Raw genomic sequence first — 18,814 nt, forward strand, 5'->3', positions numbered from 1 at the left:
GAAAAATCCACTACTTATTTTTAGAATAAGCAGCATAAAATGTATTATACTTTTGGGGGATCTTGCCAGGTACTTGTGACCTAGATTGGCCACTGTTGGAAACAGGATGCTGGGCTTGATGGACCTTTGGTCTGTCCCAGTAATTCAATACTTATGTAAGGAGGAGAATCACTGTGACTGTGAGTGCAACTTTTGCAAGAGCCCAGAGTAACTGCTAGCAGGGATAGGGGTGGGGAAGAGGGATGAGAGGGCACTGAGAGAGAGAGAGAGAGAAATAGAAATAGATGACTGTATGCAGCTGGACAGGGGGAGTATGGTTGAGAGAGCAATAGGTATGTTTTACGACTTTTTATGTCTGAGGGACATTCCACTCCAGCTTTCTGCTCTCCAGGGAACCTGCTCCAAACATACCAAGGACATTTCTCTTTGTTTTTTTATTTCAAAGTTTCATTTACACAGCAAAATCTTACAACCAGGAATGACCAGTACAATTAATTTGTAAGATACAACATGTGAGACCTAAACCTGTGATGGGTAGACACACATTATAACTCTGATGGCTTAACTTAGACATCTTACTCTGGGGAACAGCAAGTGCCTTATCCTCCTCCTGCAAATACTCTATGCAGAGAGAAAACCTTACTAAAACAGTTCTCTCATGACTGATCATATAGTTAGGAGCAGGTTCTCTGGAGAGCAGAAAGCTCCCTGACTGACTGGTTATTGTCCTCTTCCTTGGTTGTCAACCTCTTGGTTTGAGGTGGGGGAATGGGGAGAGGGGTATTGGTTTTATTCCTGTTTGTCAAATATGTCCTGTTTGTTTGTATATGTATTTTCATTAAAGCTCAATAAAAACTAAATAACCTTCAGAAGTAGTTACTTCTTTTTTTATGGGTACGGGCAGGGATGGAAAAGGTTACTTGCAGGGATGGGTGGGGATGGCGGAGATTCCAGTGGGGGGCAGGTTAGATTCCAGTGGAAACGGGTGAAATTTCTGTTCCCATGCAACTCTCTAATTTGCACGCATTGCCTTAGTTGAATGGAAATATAATTCATGCAAATTCAATGTGGATATCCTGCAAACCGATGGGACCTGGTATGCCTAGAGGACTGGGTTGGGAATGGCTGCTCTAACCATTAGGCTACTGTTCCGCTCTCTGCTGATGTAGAGCCATTTCTAAAATACTTGAAGGAATGCTCATATATGTGCCATTACTTGTGGTAGGAGCAATCATTTTGCATATGTCAATGTCTAAAACATCAGTTGAGGCAATTCAGCAATTTACACATCTAAATGTTGGAACTTATACATATATACTACTACTACTACTACTATTTAACATTTCTAGAGCGCTACAAAGTGTACGCAGCGCTGTACAAACACAGAAGAAAGACAGTCCCTGCTCAAAGAGCTTACAATCTAATAGACAAAAAGTAAAGCATTTAAATTTAAAATATTTAAGCAGTCAAGCACAAGAGAACAGTCACAGAAGGACAGAAGATGTTGAAGGGTGGTCAGTGTGATTAGGTGTAACTCTGGTTGGAGTAGTGGGAGAAGGTGATAGAAGAATAGAAATGGGTGAGGTAAAGTAATGAGTGGGTTGATAGGGAGGTTATATAAGACATGTCACTCTAGGGGTGGGTGGGTAGAGGGGTAGGGTGGGTGGAAGCAGGAGAAGGTATTCTCTGCAGCCTATCTGTGAGATGGAAAATGCTCTCTGAAGCTGCTGCTATAAGTTGTCAATGTCTAAAACATCAGTTGAGGCAATTCAGCAATTTACACATCTAAATGTTGGAACTTATACATATATGTTGGTATTTCAGAATATAAATGTGTAAGTACTGACGCTTAGGGCCTATTTTACTAAGCCATGCTAGTGATTCCCGGTGTGGCAAATGAGGATGCCCATTCAATTCATATGGGCTTCCTCTCATTTGCCATGCGAGAATCACTAGCGCAGCTTAGTAAAAGAAACCTTTAGACATGTATGCTGCCATTTTAGAAACCTACAAGTCTAAATTCCCCAAATTAAGTACAGAGGCCACAATCTTTCTGTATTATCAATTCTGAGAGGAGAAATACACTGTGGAATTAAGGGGGAGACCTTTCTTAATTCCTCCTGTCAAATGCTACCTAAAATGAGCACTTTTACAAAACCTGTACTAGGGAGCAGCTATACATCCCACTGTTGATCTCAGAAATCATAGATGTGCATTCCCCTTTTGGTTCCATCCTAGTCCCACTCAAACCCCACCCCCTTGCCATATGCATGTAGTGCAGATTTACACGTATAAATTCCACCTTTCTAAAATTGGGGGTTTTATGTGTTATTTGAAATAACAACATTTAAATTCCGTTATTTGCAAGCGTAAATTGTGACTAGGGCTTCTTAACAAGGGCTTGTGTGTTTATTGGTGAGTTTGGGATGAACCATCTTGAAGGAAATCTCTTCCACTTATTGATGAATCCACCCCTGAGAGTGCATGCTACTAAGCACTGTAGAGGCAAGATCAGGGAAAAGAAATGGGTTTTGTGTTTACTCCTTGGACACAATTATGCACTTGATTTATAATTTGTTTTGCTTCAGTTATGTTGAATTATTTCTTGTGCTTAATTACTGATTATAATTGAAGGCAAGCAGTACAGATTTTTAAATAAATAAATAATATAATCTTGGAAAAAAGCATTTACTAACTTACCTTTTTGTAAACTGTTTCTAATGCTGGATGAAAGACCGCAACAGAAAAATCCTTTCTGGCATGCCATGTTTGTTTGATTGGAGAAGCGAGTGAAATAATCTCTCCACTTAGTTCAAACCACTGTTTTCCCTTAATAAAATATTTAGAAGCACTACATGTAAAACTTTGAAACTCTATATAGCCTATACATAAAAATCAATAATATGATTTTATAATAAATGTTGTATAATATTTCCAAGGACATAAAAATTTATATAGTGACCTATTAGGATTCACATTCATTATTAACAGAGTGTGTCTCTGTAGAGTGGACACACCAAGGAGTTTGTCATACCCTTACAGCACTTCTGTTAGGAGTTCTGCAATGATATTTCCCTTTTCTGTAATCTAGTGACCCTTAACTTAGGTTACACGTGCACTCTTTAATTAGACTCTGAAGACGCAGGATGTCTTCCTGACTATTCTGCTAAATCTGACCTCAAAACTGTTTCCCAATAGGGAATTAAAGATCTTCTCACTCAGTACATACACGCAACACCCTTCCTAAGATGGTCTAGGTGGCTGTCTAAACTATGCCCAGGATAATTGGACAAGAGGGATGCACACTATTATTTATTGGTTGGGACTGTAGAAGTGTTTCCCTGGATCTCACCTTTGTTGGGCCTGTGGCCTGGCTACAACATGAACCATCTTTTCTGAAGCACTATGGAATCTGCAGCCTGAGGCCTGGCTACATCATGAAACATTTTTTTCTGATATAAAATGGATTCTGCAGTTCTTCCTGGCAGCATTGTGCTAGCTGGTAGGGCTGGTCTTAGCACCTGCGGGCCCTGTGCAGACCAGTTCGCTGCCCCCCCCCCCCCCCCCAGCCCTGCCCCTTGTTGACAAGATATGTTTTAAACATTTTCTTTTATTTCAAATAAAGACAAATCAAGCAACACTTGTATACAAAAACTAATTCAAACATGAAAAATGCTATATTAGGAAACCTTTGGGTTTAAAAAGCAAAACCATGTGCACATAAGGACTAGATAAATGAATTAAAATGAATCCCCTTAATATGTAACTAGCCATTGAGCCCGTAAAAACGGGCTAGTAAAGGAAGGGGGGGTTGAAAGGCCCCCCCCCCCCGGATAGGTTGCCGCCACCCCTCCACCCGGGCCGGGTACCTGGCTTCACTATTCAAACCGCCAGAACGCAGCGCACAGCTCATCTGAGCTGCCGTCGGCCTTCCTTCTTCTCTGCGTGTGTTCCGCCCTCGTGTGACGTAACATCGGCGAGGGCGGGACACAGGCAGGTAAGAAAGGCCAACAGCAGCTCAGATGAGCTGTGTGCTGCGTTCCGGCAGTTTGAATAGTGAAGCCAGGTACCCGGCCCGGGTGGAGGGTGGGTGGCGGCGGCAACTTTGGGTGGGTGGGGGGAGCGGTAGCTGCAACCCTGGGGGGGGGAGCGGTGGCGACGGCGGTTCCCTCACTCGCAGGTGAGCAGGTTCCCTCTCTGTCACGCCCCCGTCATCACGTATTGACGCGGGGGCGGGACAGAGAGGGTCTCTACTGCGCATTTGCGAGTGAGTACGCCTCTTGCCATTTATATGTTTGATACTTGGTAGCAATAATTAAACAGTAATTGAATATTCAGAAAGCAAGCAGCCTGAGCCAACAGATTTATTTTCCACTGAACATAATTAACTTTGTATGAACTTGGATGCTAATAGTGTGCTGAACTGGACAATGTTGGCACATTTAGCCACACCCGTTTACCAGCCATGGTGCATATAAACAGTAATCATTGAAAATATTACACCAGTACAGAAGAAAAATAACTTGTTTTTTTTTTCATTATAAATAATTTCTGTAAGCTGTTGCAGCTCCAGTATACCCAAAATGACACAAACCAAATTAGCATACAGATTCTAAATGCAGCACAATACCAGCAAAACAGAACATTGCTATACATTGCAAAATAAGACAGCAGATGTAAATTCTCAAATTGGACATATTCCAAACACTAAAATGAAAATAAAATGATTTTTTCTACCTTTGTTGTCTTGTGACTTTGTTTTTCTGATCATGTTGGTCCCAGTGTCTGATTCTGCTGCTCTCTATGTGCTCCCTTAACTCCACTTCCAGGGCTTCCTTTCCATTTATTTCTTTACTTTACTCCTTTCTTGCCCTACATCCATAGGTAAAAGCTGGGTCCTCTGCGGACTTGACTGGAGGAGGTATAGAGTGGATCCAGCTTTTGCCTATTTTCTCCAGCCCTGTACAGTTTTTCTCCTCTTTTCCCTTTCCCTCATCTCCGTCAGTATGCATCTCCTTCCTCTCTCATCCCTCTCCTCCATCCATGTCCAGCATTTATCCTGCCCTCCCCTCCATCCATCCATAGCAACTCTCTTCTCTCCCCTGCCCTCCCTACCCATCCATATCCATCAATTCTCCTCTGCCCTCTCCTCCCATCTATGTCCAGTGATTCTCCTTTGCCCCCTGTCCTCCCCTCTCATTCACATCCAGTGATTTTCCTCTGTCCCTTGCCCTCTCTTCTCTCCCCTCCCCTCCATGCATTTGCATCTCCTTCCTGTCTTCCCTCACCTCCATCCATGTCCAGCATTTCTCCTGCCCTCCCCTCCATTCATCCATGTCCAGCAACTCTGCTCTCTCCCCTGCTCTCTCCACCCATCCATGCCCAGTGATTCTCCTTTGCCCCCTGTCCTCCCCTCTCATCCACATCCAGTGATTCTCCTCTGTCCCCTGCCCTCCCATCCCATCCCCTCCCATCCCATCTATGTCCAGCAATTCTCCTCTGCCCTCCCCTCCATGTCCAGTTACTCGCCCGCCCCAGCCCCCAACTTAACTTACCCCCTTTTCAGCCCCCAAGTTTCAGGTCCCCAACCTATTTTACCCCAGCCCCATCTGTGCCCTCATTTTTCCTCAGCTGCTTTCCTTCCAGCCGCCCTGCATTTAAAAAGTTGCAGCGGCGGCAGCAGCATCGAAAAAGCAGGCTCGCTTCTAGCCTTTAAGCCTTCCCCTTCTTTCTCAGCGTGCACTGTGCCACCTTTGCAGAAACCGGAAACAGGAAATTGCATCAGTGCACGCTAAGAGAGAAGGGGAAGGCTTAAAGGCTAGAAGTGATGTTACGTTCCTCACCTGATTCCAGGCCTGCGCATCTGATTCGCTGGCGAGGTGCGGTCCAGCAGAGCTAGCCGGCTTTTTGATGTTTCTCCAGGATGGGTCGGTTTCAGTTTCCCAAGTCTGGCAGCAGTCATCCGGCTTAGACCACAGGCAGCGGCCATCTTGGCTAGCTCAGGAGAGGGCGGCCATCTTGTATAAACGAGATCAGGAAGGAACTCCATATTTGGTCTTGGGAGGATCTCCTATGGGGGCAGCCATGTTGGCTTCACCTGAGTGTGGTTTGCTCAGATTTCCTCACTATTTAAAGCACTGCCTCCAGGCCTTCATTGCTTCGGCCTCATTTGTTCTGAGGAGTTGCTGTCGGAGTGCTGTTCACCGACTTCCTTCTGTTCCTGTTTTTCCTGTGTACCAGACCTTGGCTAGTTATCTCGGATTTCGCTTGTTTGCTGCTTGCCTTGACTCTGGACTGATTTGACTATTTCTTTGCCTGTTGGAGTTCTGGTTCTGGACAGTGTCTGTTTCCTGCTATCCTGGTCAGCGTCTGTGCAACCCCGCCGGTTCCTGAAGTCCTGGTGGCCACCTGCAGCTGGGGGCTCAACTCCCGGTGAACGGTGGTCGCTTCCCAGGTGAAGCTAGGGGTTGTCTGGCTGCCTGACCGAGTGCGGTGTCACTCCATCTCTGCCGTGCTCAGTCGGGGCACAGGGGCTCACCACTACCGGGTCATAACAGGTGAGTCTGCATTTTCGCCTCTGCCGCCGCAACTTTTTAAACGCAGGGCGGCTGGAAGGAAAGCAGCTGAACGACGATATGGCAGGGAGCAACAGGGAGTGACAGGAAGCACCGTGGGGCCCCTGGAGGTGCAAGGCCCTGTGCGACTGCTCCTGTCACCCCTGCCTAAGACCGGCCCTGCTGGCTGGCATCTTTCAAATTTACTTGCATTGGTCCGCCACTTATCTCATGGGAAGCTGTGTAGGCGAGAGCTTCACAGAAACAGTGTCTCTAATATTTTCAGTGAAACTGTGTAGGAGATTTTTGCACTGCAAAGTATGAATGAGGTAATGCCAGTTGTTTACCTCATTAGCAAGCCTACTACTGAAGCCCAAGGCCTCATCTCATGGTGATGACCATAGGTAATCTGCTGGACAGGGGTACACGGTTTGTGATTGGTCCCTGATAGTCACCTGGACCCGAAGGGCAGTGCCAACTCTGAATGTGAGAAGGAAGAAGAAGAGAGAAAGATCTCTGAGGAGGAAGACTGAATTGCTCAAACATCTGTGAACAGTATCTCTGTGCTGAATGCAGCACAAGGTCGAATTCAGGAGTTGATTTGGCTTCCTGACAGGTGCCAGGAAACAGCAAGTTCACAGAAAGGTCAAAACAGAAACTGACTCCAAGCTGTAAATCTAATCATGGATAGAGGACTAGAGATGAAATACTGAAATAAAATGCAAAAATACTTGAAAATGACAAGTTTGCTAGAGAAAATATGTATCACCAATTCCTAATACTCTCTAAAGAAATTCCGATGTATTGCTTTATGGAAAATATGATACAAACCAAATTAAATGTTTAAAGTGTAAGAAATCAGTTGGTGACTATTGTCACCAAACGTCTACAACCTACCCCTTGGGGGGTTAACCCTGTGGCCACCTAAAGGGTCTGTCCCAGCACTGCTCAGGCCCACTACCACTGTGCATGTGCTCTACTCTGGCATACCCTTCCTCCCACCTGCTGGGTTACGCGTCCCTCTGGGCAAGTCTCCTACCTGCAATTTTATTTCCCCGATTTATTTATAAGGACACTGGGGCCACAATCTCAGGGGTTCCATAGTTCCCAGAAAGCACCCACAGACCAAGCACACAAACACCAAGATTCTTAGTCAATCCAGAACAAACAGAGCTAATAAATCATGGAAACAAAGAATAGTGGACGGTGAACAAACAAGGTGTAACCAGCAACAATAACAGGTAAATTAAACAGGAATCAATATTAAATCAACTAAATACTTATTCACTGCCTGAGTAGTACCTGGGCAGTTCAGGAAAATTAACTGCTCATAGGTTTTCAACAGGGTCTCAGTATAGAGGTCTGTACCTTCCACACACCCACTCTGAGACTAAAGATTTTCAGCAGATTCAATCAGAGCCCAGAGCAAAAACACTGAGGGGTCTCTGGCCAATAGCAGTACAGGTTACTTTTTTCCTCAGAGCTTAAACTGAAAGAAAGGGTCACTTCTGCAACAGCTTTAAAAACGGGAAGTAGACACCACCTGCTGGCCCAACATGGGAAATGCACATGATAAAAATAGCTATACAATTTACAAGCAGGAAAATCCCCTATTTCACCACACCTCCTCCCTTTAAGAGAATCCCAGACTCAGTGCAGCCTCTTCAGACCACCGGTCAGGTGTCAGCAGTCCAGTGTCAGGGCAGTCCTGGCTCTTTCTTCCTGTACAGTCCATCTAACAGGTGACTGACCAAGCGCTGAAATGTACCAGGGGCATTTCTTGTTCCAAAAGGCATTACAGTAAATTCATAAAAGCCAAAAGGGGTAATAAATGTTAATTGCTCCTGAGCAGCAGCTGATAGGGGGTTCTGCCAGTACACTCAGCTAAAGTCCATTGTGGTCAGGTATTGGGCCCCAGCTAAGTGGTCTAGCAACTCGTCCATCGAGGGCATTGGATAAGCATCAGATACAGTACATTTATTCAGCCCCTATAATTCACATAGAAGAGGGTTGTTCCATCTTTCTTAGGAACAAGAACTACAGGAGAAGCCCAGGGACTATAAGACTTCTTTATAACTCCTAGGGCTAGCATCTCATCAATTTCCTGCTTCATTTGCTTCTCCACCTCAGCAGATATTCGATAGGCACTCTGCTTCAGTGGTTTATGGTCACCAGTGTCTACATTGTGATTAGCCAAATGAGTAATTCCTGGTTTAGTAGAAAACACATCAGCATACTTTTGCAATACCGTTTCTAGCTGCTATTTCTGGGTGGAGGTTAATTGCTCTCCCACTACAACTTGTTGTATAGATCTCTCTGGTAATGTCTCTGCTGAGAAGTCAGGTATGTAATCACTATCCTGACACTCTTCTGATGAGCTACACACAGCTAACACCATAGCTGTGTGATCTGCATAGGTCCATAACATATTTACGTGAAAGGTATGCTGCTTTCTGTCTTGAGAGTCCATAGATATAACATATCATTTAGGTGACGTATGACCTTGTCATAGGCGTAGTTTGACTGTTTCATTTGGGGGGGCAAAGAATGGGCGGAGCATATTAGCATATCATTTGCATATATACATATGCAAATGAATATGCTAATGTGGAGGAAGGAATTGAATTTACAGGCAAAATATCACAGATGCACATTTTAAAAAGCTGACACATTTCAATTAATAAATTATGAATAAAATACTTTTATCTACCTTTGTTGCCTGATCATTTAGTTTTTCTATTCGCTTTGGTCCCAGTGTCTTCTGTTTTATTCAGTGTCTTCTTTCCAGTAGGCTTCCCTCTGCTCCCCACCCCTCGCAGTCCCATCCATCTCTTGCTCCTTCCCTCTGCTTCCCACCCCACCCAGTCCCATCCATCTCCTGCTCCTTCCCTCTGCTTCCCACCCCTCCCAGTCCCATTCATCTCCTGCTCCTTCCCTCTGCTTCCCACCCCACCCAGTCCCATTCATCTCCTGCTCCTTCCCTCTGCTTCCCACCCCTCCCAGTCCCATTCATCTCCCGCTCCTTCCCTCTGCTTCCCACCCCTCCCAGTCTCATTCATCTCCTGCTCCTTCCCTCTGCTTCCCACCCCTCCCAGTCCCATTCATCTCCTGCTCCTTCCCTCTGCTCCCCACCCCTCCCAGTCCCATCCATCTTCCCTCTGCTCCCCCCCCCCCGTGAGGTCCAAGATGGTGACTCCGTTTACCCCCTCTCTTCCTCCCTCCCTCCCTCCGCCGCAGGCAACAGTCTTCAGCTTTTTCAGCGTTCCTGGCAGCGGTAGTGATGTACACGCTGCCTTCGGTCTGCCCCGGAAGCCTTCTCTTCAAGTTCCTGTTCCCACCTATGCGGGAACAGGAACTTGAAGAGAAGGCTTCGGGGCAGAGCCAAAGGCAGCGTGTACATCGCTACCGCTGCCAGGAACGCTGGAAAAGACTGCTGCCTGCGGCGGAGGGAGGGAGGGAGGAAGGAAGAGAGAGGGGTAGACGGACACGCTCCTCTCCGTCTGCTACTCCGCTTGGCTTCCCTGCCCTCTCTGTCTGCGTCCCGCCTTCCTCTGACGTCAGAGGAAGGTGGGACGCAGACAGAGAGAGCAGGGAAGCCAAGCGGATGGAGAGGAGCGCGTGCGTGCATGTGGTTTTTTTTTTTTAACTAATGGTGCGGCGGCGCCTCATCGTCGTTTGGGGGGGCATTGCCCCCCCTCGCCCCCCCCAGTCTACGCCTATGGACCTTGTAAGGTCCTGCCCAGTTTGTCTAAAGTTTAATCTGATGTAGCTGAAATAAAACAATACTTGCTGGCCCTTACAAGACTCTCTATTTCGGGCCTTACGATCATACCAGGTCTTTTGCTTAGTCTGGGCTTTCTGCAAGTTATCTCTGATAAAGCCCACCAGGTCTTCTAATTTCTGTTGCATATTGACTACTACATATTCAATTACAGGGGTGTCAGAGGTGTCAACTTTCCCAGCCCAATGTTCTCTTATTAGGTCAAGGAGCCCTCTCACTCTCCGTCCATAAAGCATCTCAAATGGAGAGAACCCCGTAGACTCCTGGGGTTCTTCTCTGTATGCAAACAGTAGGTAGGGCAAGTACATTTCCTAGTCCCAGTCTCCCGAATCCACAAAATTCTTTAATATATGCTTTAATGTCCCATTAAATCTCTCCACCAACCCATTAGTTTCAGGGTGATATAGGGTGGTACGGACAGATTTCACTCCACAATGTGTCCACAAATTCTGGATCAGCTCAGACATAAGCTGTGTCCCTTTATCTGAGAGTATTTCTTCATGGATATCGTACCTGGGAAAATATCTCTAGCAGGGCAGTGGCAATTTTCTCTGCTTTTATGGAGGCTAAGGCTACTGCTTTAGGATATCTGGTATCAAAGTCCACCACTGTCAGTATATACTTTTTCCCAGTCCAGCTAGGGACAGCTAGAAGCCCCACTATATCCACAGCTATCCACTCATAAGCACCGCCATACTGGGAAAAGACCAAGGGTCCATCAAGCCCAGCATCCTATCTCCAACAGCGGCCAATCCAGGCTTCAAGAACCCAGCAACCCCCCCCCCCCCCTCCCCCCCATGGACTTTTCCCTCAAATGTTTCACTGATAATGGGTAAAGGTTTCAGGGGTGCTTGGGAATGATCTTGGGGCTTTCCCACTCTCTGGCATGCATCACAGGTTCAACAAAAATAATCTACGGCTCGAGATACTCCCAACCAATAGAAGTTCTATGTCAGTCTAGTGTGTGTGCGAGTCACCCCCTAATGTCCTGCTAATGGAATGTCATGTGCAATCTATAGGAGCTGTTCCCTGTATGCTTTGGGCACTATAAATTGTTTGCCAGCTGTCCAGTGCCCGATAGCATCAATAGGATCAGTTTCTCTATACAGCAAGCCCCCTTTCCATAGGATACAGTCTTTATGCGTCATCAGATGGCTCACCAGCCCTCTGCCTCAGAGCTTCCAGGTCAGGATCTGGAACTGGAGAGGTGGTCTCTGTTGCTTCCACTTGTTAGGCCACCCGGGTCTGACTACGGGTCACCAAAGCAGAAACGCTGACTGACTCTGCTATCAAGGGTAATATTCATTGGACCCATGTGGGTCACAAACAGCATTGGTACCGGCATGTTTTTCATTATTCCTACTTCTCTGTATCCAGGCTTGGTACCCCAATCCAGGAATACTCCAGCAATGGGTATAGTCTCTCTGAATCCATTAGCTAACACTACCTTCACAGTGCGCCCCGAAAGAATAGCATCTTCCGGCACTAGCTCTGCTCGTAATAAAGTCATGCTGGAACCAGTGTCCACCGGGACCACAGGCAAGTCCCCAAAACATCAGGGCAGAGCCAAATTAGCCCCACAACAGCCCCTAAACTGCGGCAAGCCCGAAAAAGACAACACTTTTTTTTAATTTTCCACCCCTTTACAATAGCATTATAGAAACTTTGAAGGTGGTTTATTTAACTGAATAATTTGGCCAAATAAGTAGCTGCACTTTTGTTACTTCCATCTCACAGCTGGGAATTTCTCTATTCTAATCTCAGTGTTTCACTCTCAGGGTTGGTTTTGGGGATATCCTTCTTTCCTGGTTGAGGGATCCTCAAGCCCTATCTGGGTGAGGCCCCTCTTTCCTGGTTGAGGGGCTCCCAGGTTTGTCCTATCATGCTTCATTATTGTGTTTTCAATCTCTAGAGACAGGCAGGTTCTCTGGAGTCCTTCCAAACAGATTCAATGACAGGAGACAGAATGATGTCAAAAAGCTGAAACCAGTTCCCCCAGCAGCCGCCATCTCAGTATGTCCAAAACAAACTATCAGCTGCTGCATCCACATTGTCATTGTGCATTGTTATTTTATCTCAGTTATAGCTGCAGGAGCTTCAGAACCTGGGAACTGTTCTATGGACTTAAATATTGTAAAGAAAGAAAGAGAAAACCAAAACCCCAACACATCCATTTGGGAATAAAAATTCTATAGGCGTGTCTGAATTTGCAGCTCCTCACCTGACTACTTCCCATGGCTTCTAATCCTTACTTACCAGTCCCCTTCAGATAAGGGCCTTTTCCATGCGTTTTATTCGCAGTTCGAGTTGCTGCCCACATCTCCACTGTCACTGAGCTGGGCTGCAGGGGGATGCGGGCACTCGGAGTGGTGGTGACCAACAAGTTGGACTGGCTATCCAAGCAGCTGCTGCTGCTGCAGCCCAAGGCTATTGTTTGGCTGCAGGGGGATGCGGGCACTCGGGGGCAGCAGCGACTGAAGAGCTGGACTGGGCATCTAAACTGCTTCTGCTGCAGCCAGAAGCTATTTTTTTATGTAGAAAGATCTTTATTGTCATCATAAGGAAAAATAATGGCATATAGCGCAGCACTGAAGTCCACAGTACAGCACTACAAATAACAGAGTAAGCTCTGGAGCACTGGCAAAAACATTAACCCTCCCTCCCTTCATAGACCCTTCAAAACTCCCAAACCCCCCCCCCCCCCCCCCCCCCACTCCTCTTATATCCCCCAAGCCCCTCTGAACTCACATGTTTGCAATTGTTTTCAATAGTGATTGTTACTATTTTGGACAAACCAATATGGCGGCAAGCTCTGCCCACTAGCTTCAGCCCAGATAATGAACCAGATAGGCTCACTAAATCTCCTTGAGTCCTGCAGAGCTTGCCTGTCCCTCACTACTGAAGATGTGATAGTGAAACAGCACCACCCATGGCAGGACTGTAGGTGGAAGACTCCTGCTCAGCTTGGAGGGAACAAACTCCTGACTATATGATCAATCATGAGAACTATTTTAGTAAGGTTTTCTCTCTGCACAGAGTATTTGCTGGAGGATGATAAGGCACTTGCTCTTCCCCAGAGTGAGATGTCTAAGTTAAGCCATCAGAGTTACAATGTGTGTCTACCATCACAGGTTTACGTCTCACATGGTGCATCTTATAAATTAATTGTGCTGTTCATTCCTGGTTCCAAGATTTTGCTGCGTGAATGAAACTTTGACATTTAAAAAAAGAGAGAGATGTCATTCCCTGGAGAACAGAAAGCTGGAGTGGAATGTCCCTCAGACATAAAAAGTCCCCCGGCGCATCACCTCCAAGCAGTGGCGTACCTAGGGTAGTTGACACCCGGGGCCGGTCATTTTTTAACACCCCCCCCCCCCCCCCAAATCCAGTACTAGGCATGCCGAGAATACAAAACACTCAGGACCTATAGAGCAATTCTACCATACCATAAGCAGTCATTTCTTCGAGTCACACAAGGAAAAGGAAAGCATCTTAAACACTACCGTGAGCACTAGAACATCAATTCTCCTATTGTAAAACGAAACCAGACAGAATAGTACAGATCGTAGATCCTGCACAGTCAATGCCAACTGAAAGCCATGTCTTTTTCACAAACACAGATACACCCTAATCCACTATAGAATAAGTAATCATAAACTTTCTATTTAGACAAAAATTAAACTGAACCCCCAATGCCAGACTCTGCATACAATGCAACACCACAGAAACAGAAACTGTCCCCTAGTACTGTGCAAAATATAAAGACAGCAGATGTAAATTTGAAAAAAACTAACAAGTACCAATCACCACTTTACAAATTAACAAATAGAAATAAAACAAATATAGAAAGTAAAATAATACCATTTTATTGGACTAATACATTTAGCTTTCAGAGGCCAAAACCTCCGTCCTCGGGTCAGTACAGTATAGTGCTGTTACAGTATCCTATCCTGACCTGAGGAAGGGGGTTTTGTTCTCCGAAAGTTAGTCAAAATGTATTAAAATTAGTCCAATAAAAAGATTACCTTATTTACATGTTCTATTATAAACATTTAACACATCTACAATACTTTATCCTAAAGCAAAAAAAATAAAAAAATATATTTTACTTACAGTTTGTTGTCTCTGGTTTCTGCTTTCCTCGTCTTCTTTTCACCGTCTTCCTTCCATCCAGCATCTGTCTTCACTCTCTCTCTCTCTCTGCCATCCAGTGTCTGCCCTCTCTGCCGTCCCTTCCATCCAATGTCTGCCCTCTCTCCCTGCTCCTTCCAGCCACATCTGCCCTCTATCTCTGCCCCTTCCATTCACTGTCTGCTCTTTCCCTTCCTTCCATCCACTCCACTGTCTGCCCTTTTTCTCTTCCCCTTCAATCCACCATTTGCCCTCCCTCTCCCATCCATCCAGGGTCTGCCCTCCCTCTCGCTCCCCCTTCCATCTAGGATCTGTCCCCTCTCTCTCTCTGCCCCTTTTTTCAGCCCCCAGTTCCAGCCCCCTTCTCCCCTCTGAACACCCCCACCCAGTCCCCTTCTCCCCTCCCCTTCTCCTGTCTGAGACCCCCACCACAGTCCCCTTCTCCCCTCCCCTGTCTGAGACCCCCACCCCAGTCCCCTTCTCTCCTCTGAACACCCCCACCCCAGTCCCCTTCTCCCCTCCCCTTCTCCCCTCTGAGATCCCTACCCCAGTCCCCTTCTCCTCTCTGAGATCCCCACCCCAGTCCCCTTCTCCACTCCCCCTCCCGTCTGAGATCCCCACCCCAGGCCCCTTCTCCCCTCTGAACACCCCCACCCCAGTCCCCTTCTCCCCTCCCCTTCCCCCCTCTGAGACCCCCACCCCAGTCCCCTTCTCCCCTCCCCTTTTCCCCTCTGAACACCACCACCCCAGTCCCCTTCTCCCCTCTGAGATCCCCACCCCAGTCCCCTTCTCCCCTCCCCTGTCTGAGACCCCCACCCCAGTCCCCTTCTCCCCTCTGAACACCCCCACCCGAGTCCCTTTCGCCCCTCTCCTTCCCCACCTCAGTCCCGTTAAAACCGGCGAAGCAGCGTCGCAGGCAGCGCCTCGTGCCCTGCTTGTAAAAAAAAATCAAATCTTCTTCCTTCTCCTCGTCTTGACGTCGACTCGGGCCTTCCAATCAAATTGATTGGAAGGCCCGAGTCGACGTCAAGACGAGAAGGAGAAGGAAGGAGATTTGATTTTTTTTTTTTTTTACAAGCAGGGCACGAGGCGGCGCTGCCTGCGACGCTGCTTCACCGGTTTTTTTTAATGTGCGGCGCCGCGGGAACGGCCACGGGAGGCGGCGGGAGCGGAGCACCCCCCACCCACTGGCACCCGGGGCGGACCGCCCCCACCGCCCCCCCCCTTGGTACGCCACTGCCTCCAAGGCCCCTCCCCCCGGGTGCATTCTTCTTACCTGCTAGGGTGCTGGGAGCAGCTGCGCGGCTGTCGACTCCGCAGGTTCCCTGCTCCCTCTGCCCCAAAACAGGAAGTAACAGCAGAGGGAGCAGGGAACCAGTGGAGCTGACAGCCACGTGGCTGCTCCCTGCACTCCTCCTGCAGCGTGCACCTGGGGTGGACCGCCCCCACTGCCCCGCCATCAGTACACCACTGCCCAGACCTGTCAAACAGAGTAATACAAGGGGCTGGAGAACCTCCAGACCCCCCTACCCACCCCCGTACACAAGGGTCTGGAGGTCTGGTGGACTGCCACCCTCCCCCAACCTGGACACAAGGAGCTGGATGTCAGGTAGACCTCCAGCCCCCCCACCTGTGCAAAACAGTTTCCCTGGTGGACCAGTGGGCACCACCCCCACCTGCCCTGGTGACCTAGTGCATCCCCAAGCCCCCCTCCCCGTACTATTGTGAAGCAGGAAAAGGGAGTAGCATTCCCTCCTCCTGTGAGCTACATTCAAAATGACAGCACCCTGCCCTGTCCGGGGCATCCCGGGATCCACCAGGTAGGGCACTGCCATTTTGAAGGCAGTGCTCACAGAAGGAGAGATTGCTACTCCCTTCTCCTGCTTTACAAGGATACTGGGGGGGCAGGGGAACTAGGACACCAGGGCAGGTGGCGGTGGTGCCCACTGGGCCACCAGGGAAACTTTTAAACGGTGGGGGGGGGGCAGCCCCTTTTCTGGGGGGGCCTGTAAGTACAGAAATGCATGCTGGAAAGGGCACCCCATTCCTCCCCAATGCTCCACAAACCCTAATGCCAGCACTGCCCACTGAGCACTGGGGAGGAATACCTAATGCCCTGTTTAGCATGCATTTGCATGCTACTTGCACTCAGAGCCAGTGAGCTCATTGCAACACACACTCACCAGCTCTGATCATAGGATGAAGGCTAGCACCCACGTTTGCCTTTGATTATCGGCCTATGACTGCATATTACGTGCATTATAATGTATGCACTTTACACCACATGTTAAGGTAGAATTGTGATGTGTGTTATCTGTTGTTGTAACAGTTGATGTGTGATGTTTCCAGGTGTGAACTACAAAGCACACCATCCTCACCCCAATCCACATTAAGCAATTCATAAGTGAATTAGCATGTGCTAAGTGTCAAGCCACCATAGTAAACTGTTAGCATAGTCATGCATGCATCTATTCACATGTTACCTGCTTTCAACACTTTACTATAAAGCCTCATACTTCCATGAATTCAAATTGAAAACCAATTTTCTGGTTCCTTATCAATTCCTGAAAAAATGATTTAAAGTTTTATAAGTTTATGCTGTAGCTTTCAAGAGTATGGATTTACCCTATTTTCTTTAATCAGACGATTCTCCATTTTGTTAATAGTTTTCCTGTACAATTCTGGTTTTCTCTGAACAAATAATCCTTCATCTTCTATCACACGAGGTATCATGTTATTTGGTAGTTTACATCTGTGGAACACTTAGGAACAATAATCAGATTTATAACACTTTACATGCAGCTTAAATATTTTAATTACTGGTAACAAAGACAGCTATAAACAAACAAGTTATATTATATATATTCTAGACATGCATGCAAAATTAACTAAGAAAATCATGAAACTGAGCAGAGTTGCTTACTTCTAACTGGTGTTCATTCTGGACAGTATGCCAATAGATGCCTATCAGCCTTATTTTCGAAAGTGATGGGCGCCCAGATTTCGACCCAAATCGGGAGATGGGCGCCCTTCTCGCAAAGGCACCAAAATCGGTATAATCGAAAGCCGATTTTAGGCACCTACAACTGCACTCTGTCGCGGGAACGAACAAAGTTGACGGGGGCATGTTGGAGGCATGGTAAAGGCGGGACTGGGGCATGTTTATCAGCCGAGCAGAGATGGGCGCCTTCGGCCGATAATTTAAAAAAAATGGCCGTTTTTAGCGCGATTTTAGGTCACTTTTTTTGGACTCTTTTTTTCACGAACAAGTCCCAAAAAAGTGCCCTAAATGACCAGATGACCACCTGAGGGAATCGGGGATCACCACCCCTGACTCCCCCAGTGGTCACTAACCCCCTCCCACACTAAAAAAATAAAAATAAAAACCTTTTTTTTCAGCCTCTATGCCAGCCTCAAATGCCATACCCAGCTCCATCACAGCAGTATGCAGGTCCCTGGAGCAGTTTTAGTGGGTGCAGTGGACTTCAGGCAGGTGGACCCAGGCCCATCCCCCCCCTATCTGTTACACTTGTGGTGGTTAATGTTGAGCCCTCCAAAACCCTCCAAAGCCCACTGTACCCACATGTAGGTGCCCCCCTTCAGCCATAAGTGCTATGGTTATGGTGTAGAGTTGTGGGGAGTGGGTTTTGGGGGAGGGGTTGGGGGGGCTCAGCACCCAAGGGAAGGGAGCTATGGACTTCAAAGGTAGTTAACTTTTTTTTTTACTTTTTACAAGTGCCCCCTAGGGTGCCCGGTTGGCGTCCTGGCATATGAGGGGGACCACTGCACTACGAATCCTGGCCCCTCCCACAACCAAATGCCTTGGATTTGTTCGTTTTTGAGCTGGGCGCCTTCGGTTTCCATTATCGCTGAAAAACGAAACTGCCCAGCTCAAATCCGATGCATTTGCCCAGCACAAACTGTATTATCGAAAAAAAGATGGACGCCCATTTTTTTCGAAAATATGGTCTGTCCCACCCCTTCACAAACCCGTTCTCGGAGATAGACGCCCATGGAGATGGGCGTTCACGTTCGATTATGCCCCTCCATGTGTCTTTATATTATCTTAGGTACTTATGATAATAAATGAAATGAAGGATTATTTATTTTATATTTTCCTTAATCAATATAATACCTGGCATACTGCTTGGGATAAAAATATGTTCTCCTTCATTCTGAACCTTCAGTTTGTTGCTTTCATATTCAGCAGGTTTGGTTTCTAGCAAATTGGGCAAAATAACTTCTTCAACAGTATCAAGCACAGGACTTTGCTCTTGTTCGCTGCTAAGATTCTTAGAACTTATATTTCCTAGTTCCTATCACAAGAAATACAAATAGACTCAGATTT

General features: G+C 47.0%; 1 protein-coding gene across 1 annotated transcript in view; it reads right to left on the reverse strand.

Annotated features, from left to right (window-relative positions):
- Positions 1-18,814, reverse strand: part of CC2D2B (coiled-coil and C2 domain containing 2B) — a 227,789-nt gene that overhangs the window by 208,169 nt on the left and 806 nt on the right. The window contains 3 exon segments of the mRNA XM_030204963.1: positions 2,701-2,829; positions 17,092-17,228; positions 18,602-18,782. Coding sequence (XP_030060823.1) covers positions 2,701-2,829; positions 17,092-17,228; positions 18,602-18,782 — 447 coding nt within the window.

This window comes from Microcaecilia unicolor, chromosome 5 (genome assembly GCF_901765095.1).
Source record: "Microcaecilia unicolor chromosome 5, aMicUni1.1, whole genome shotgun sequence".
NCBI lineage: Eukaryota > Metazoa > Chordata > Amphibia > Gymnophiona > Siphonopidae > Microcaecilia > Microcaecilia unicolor.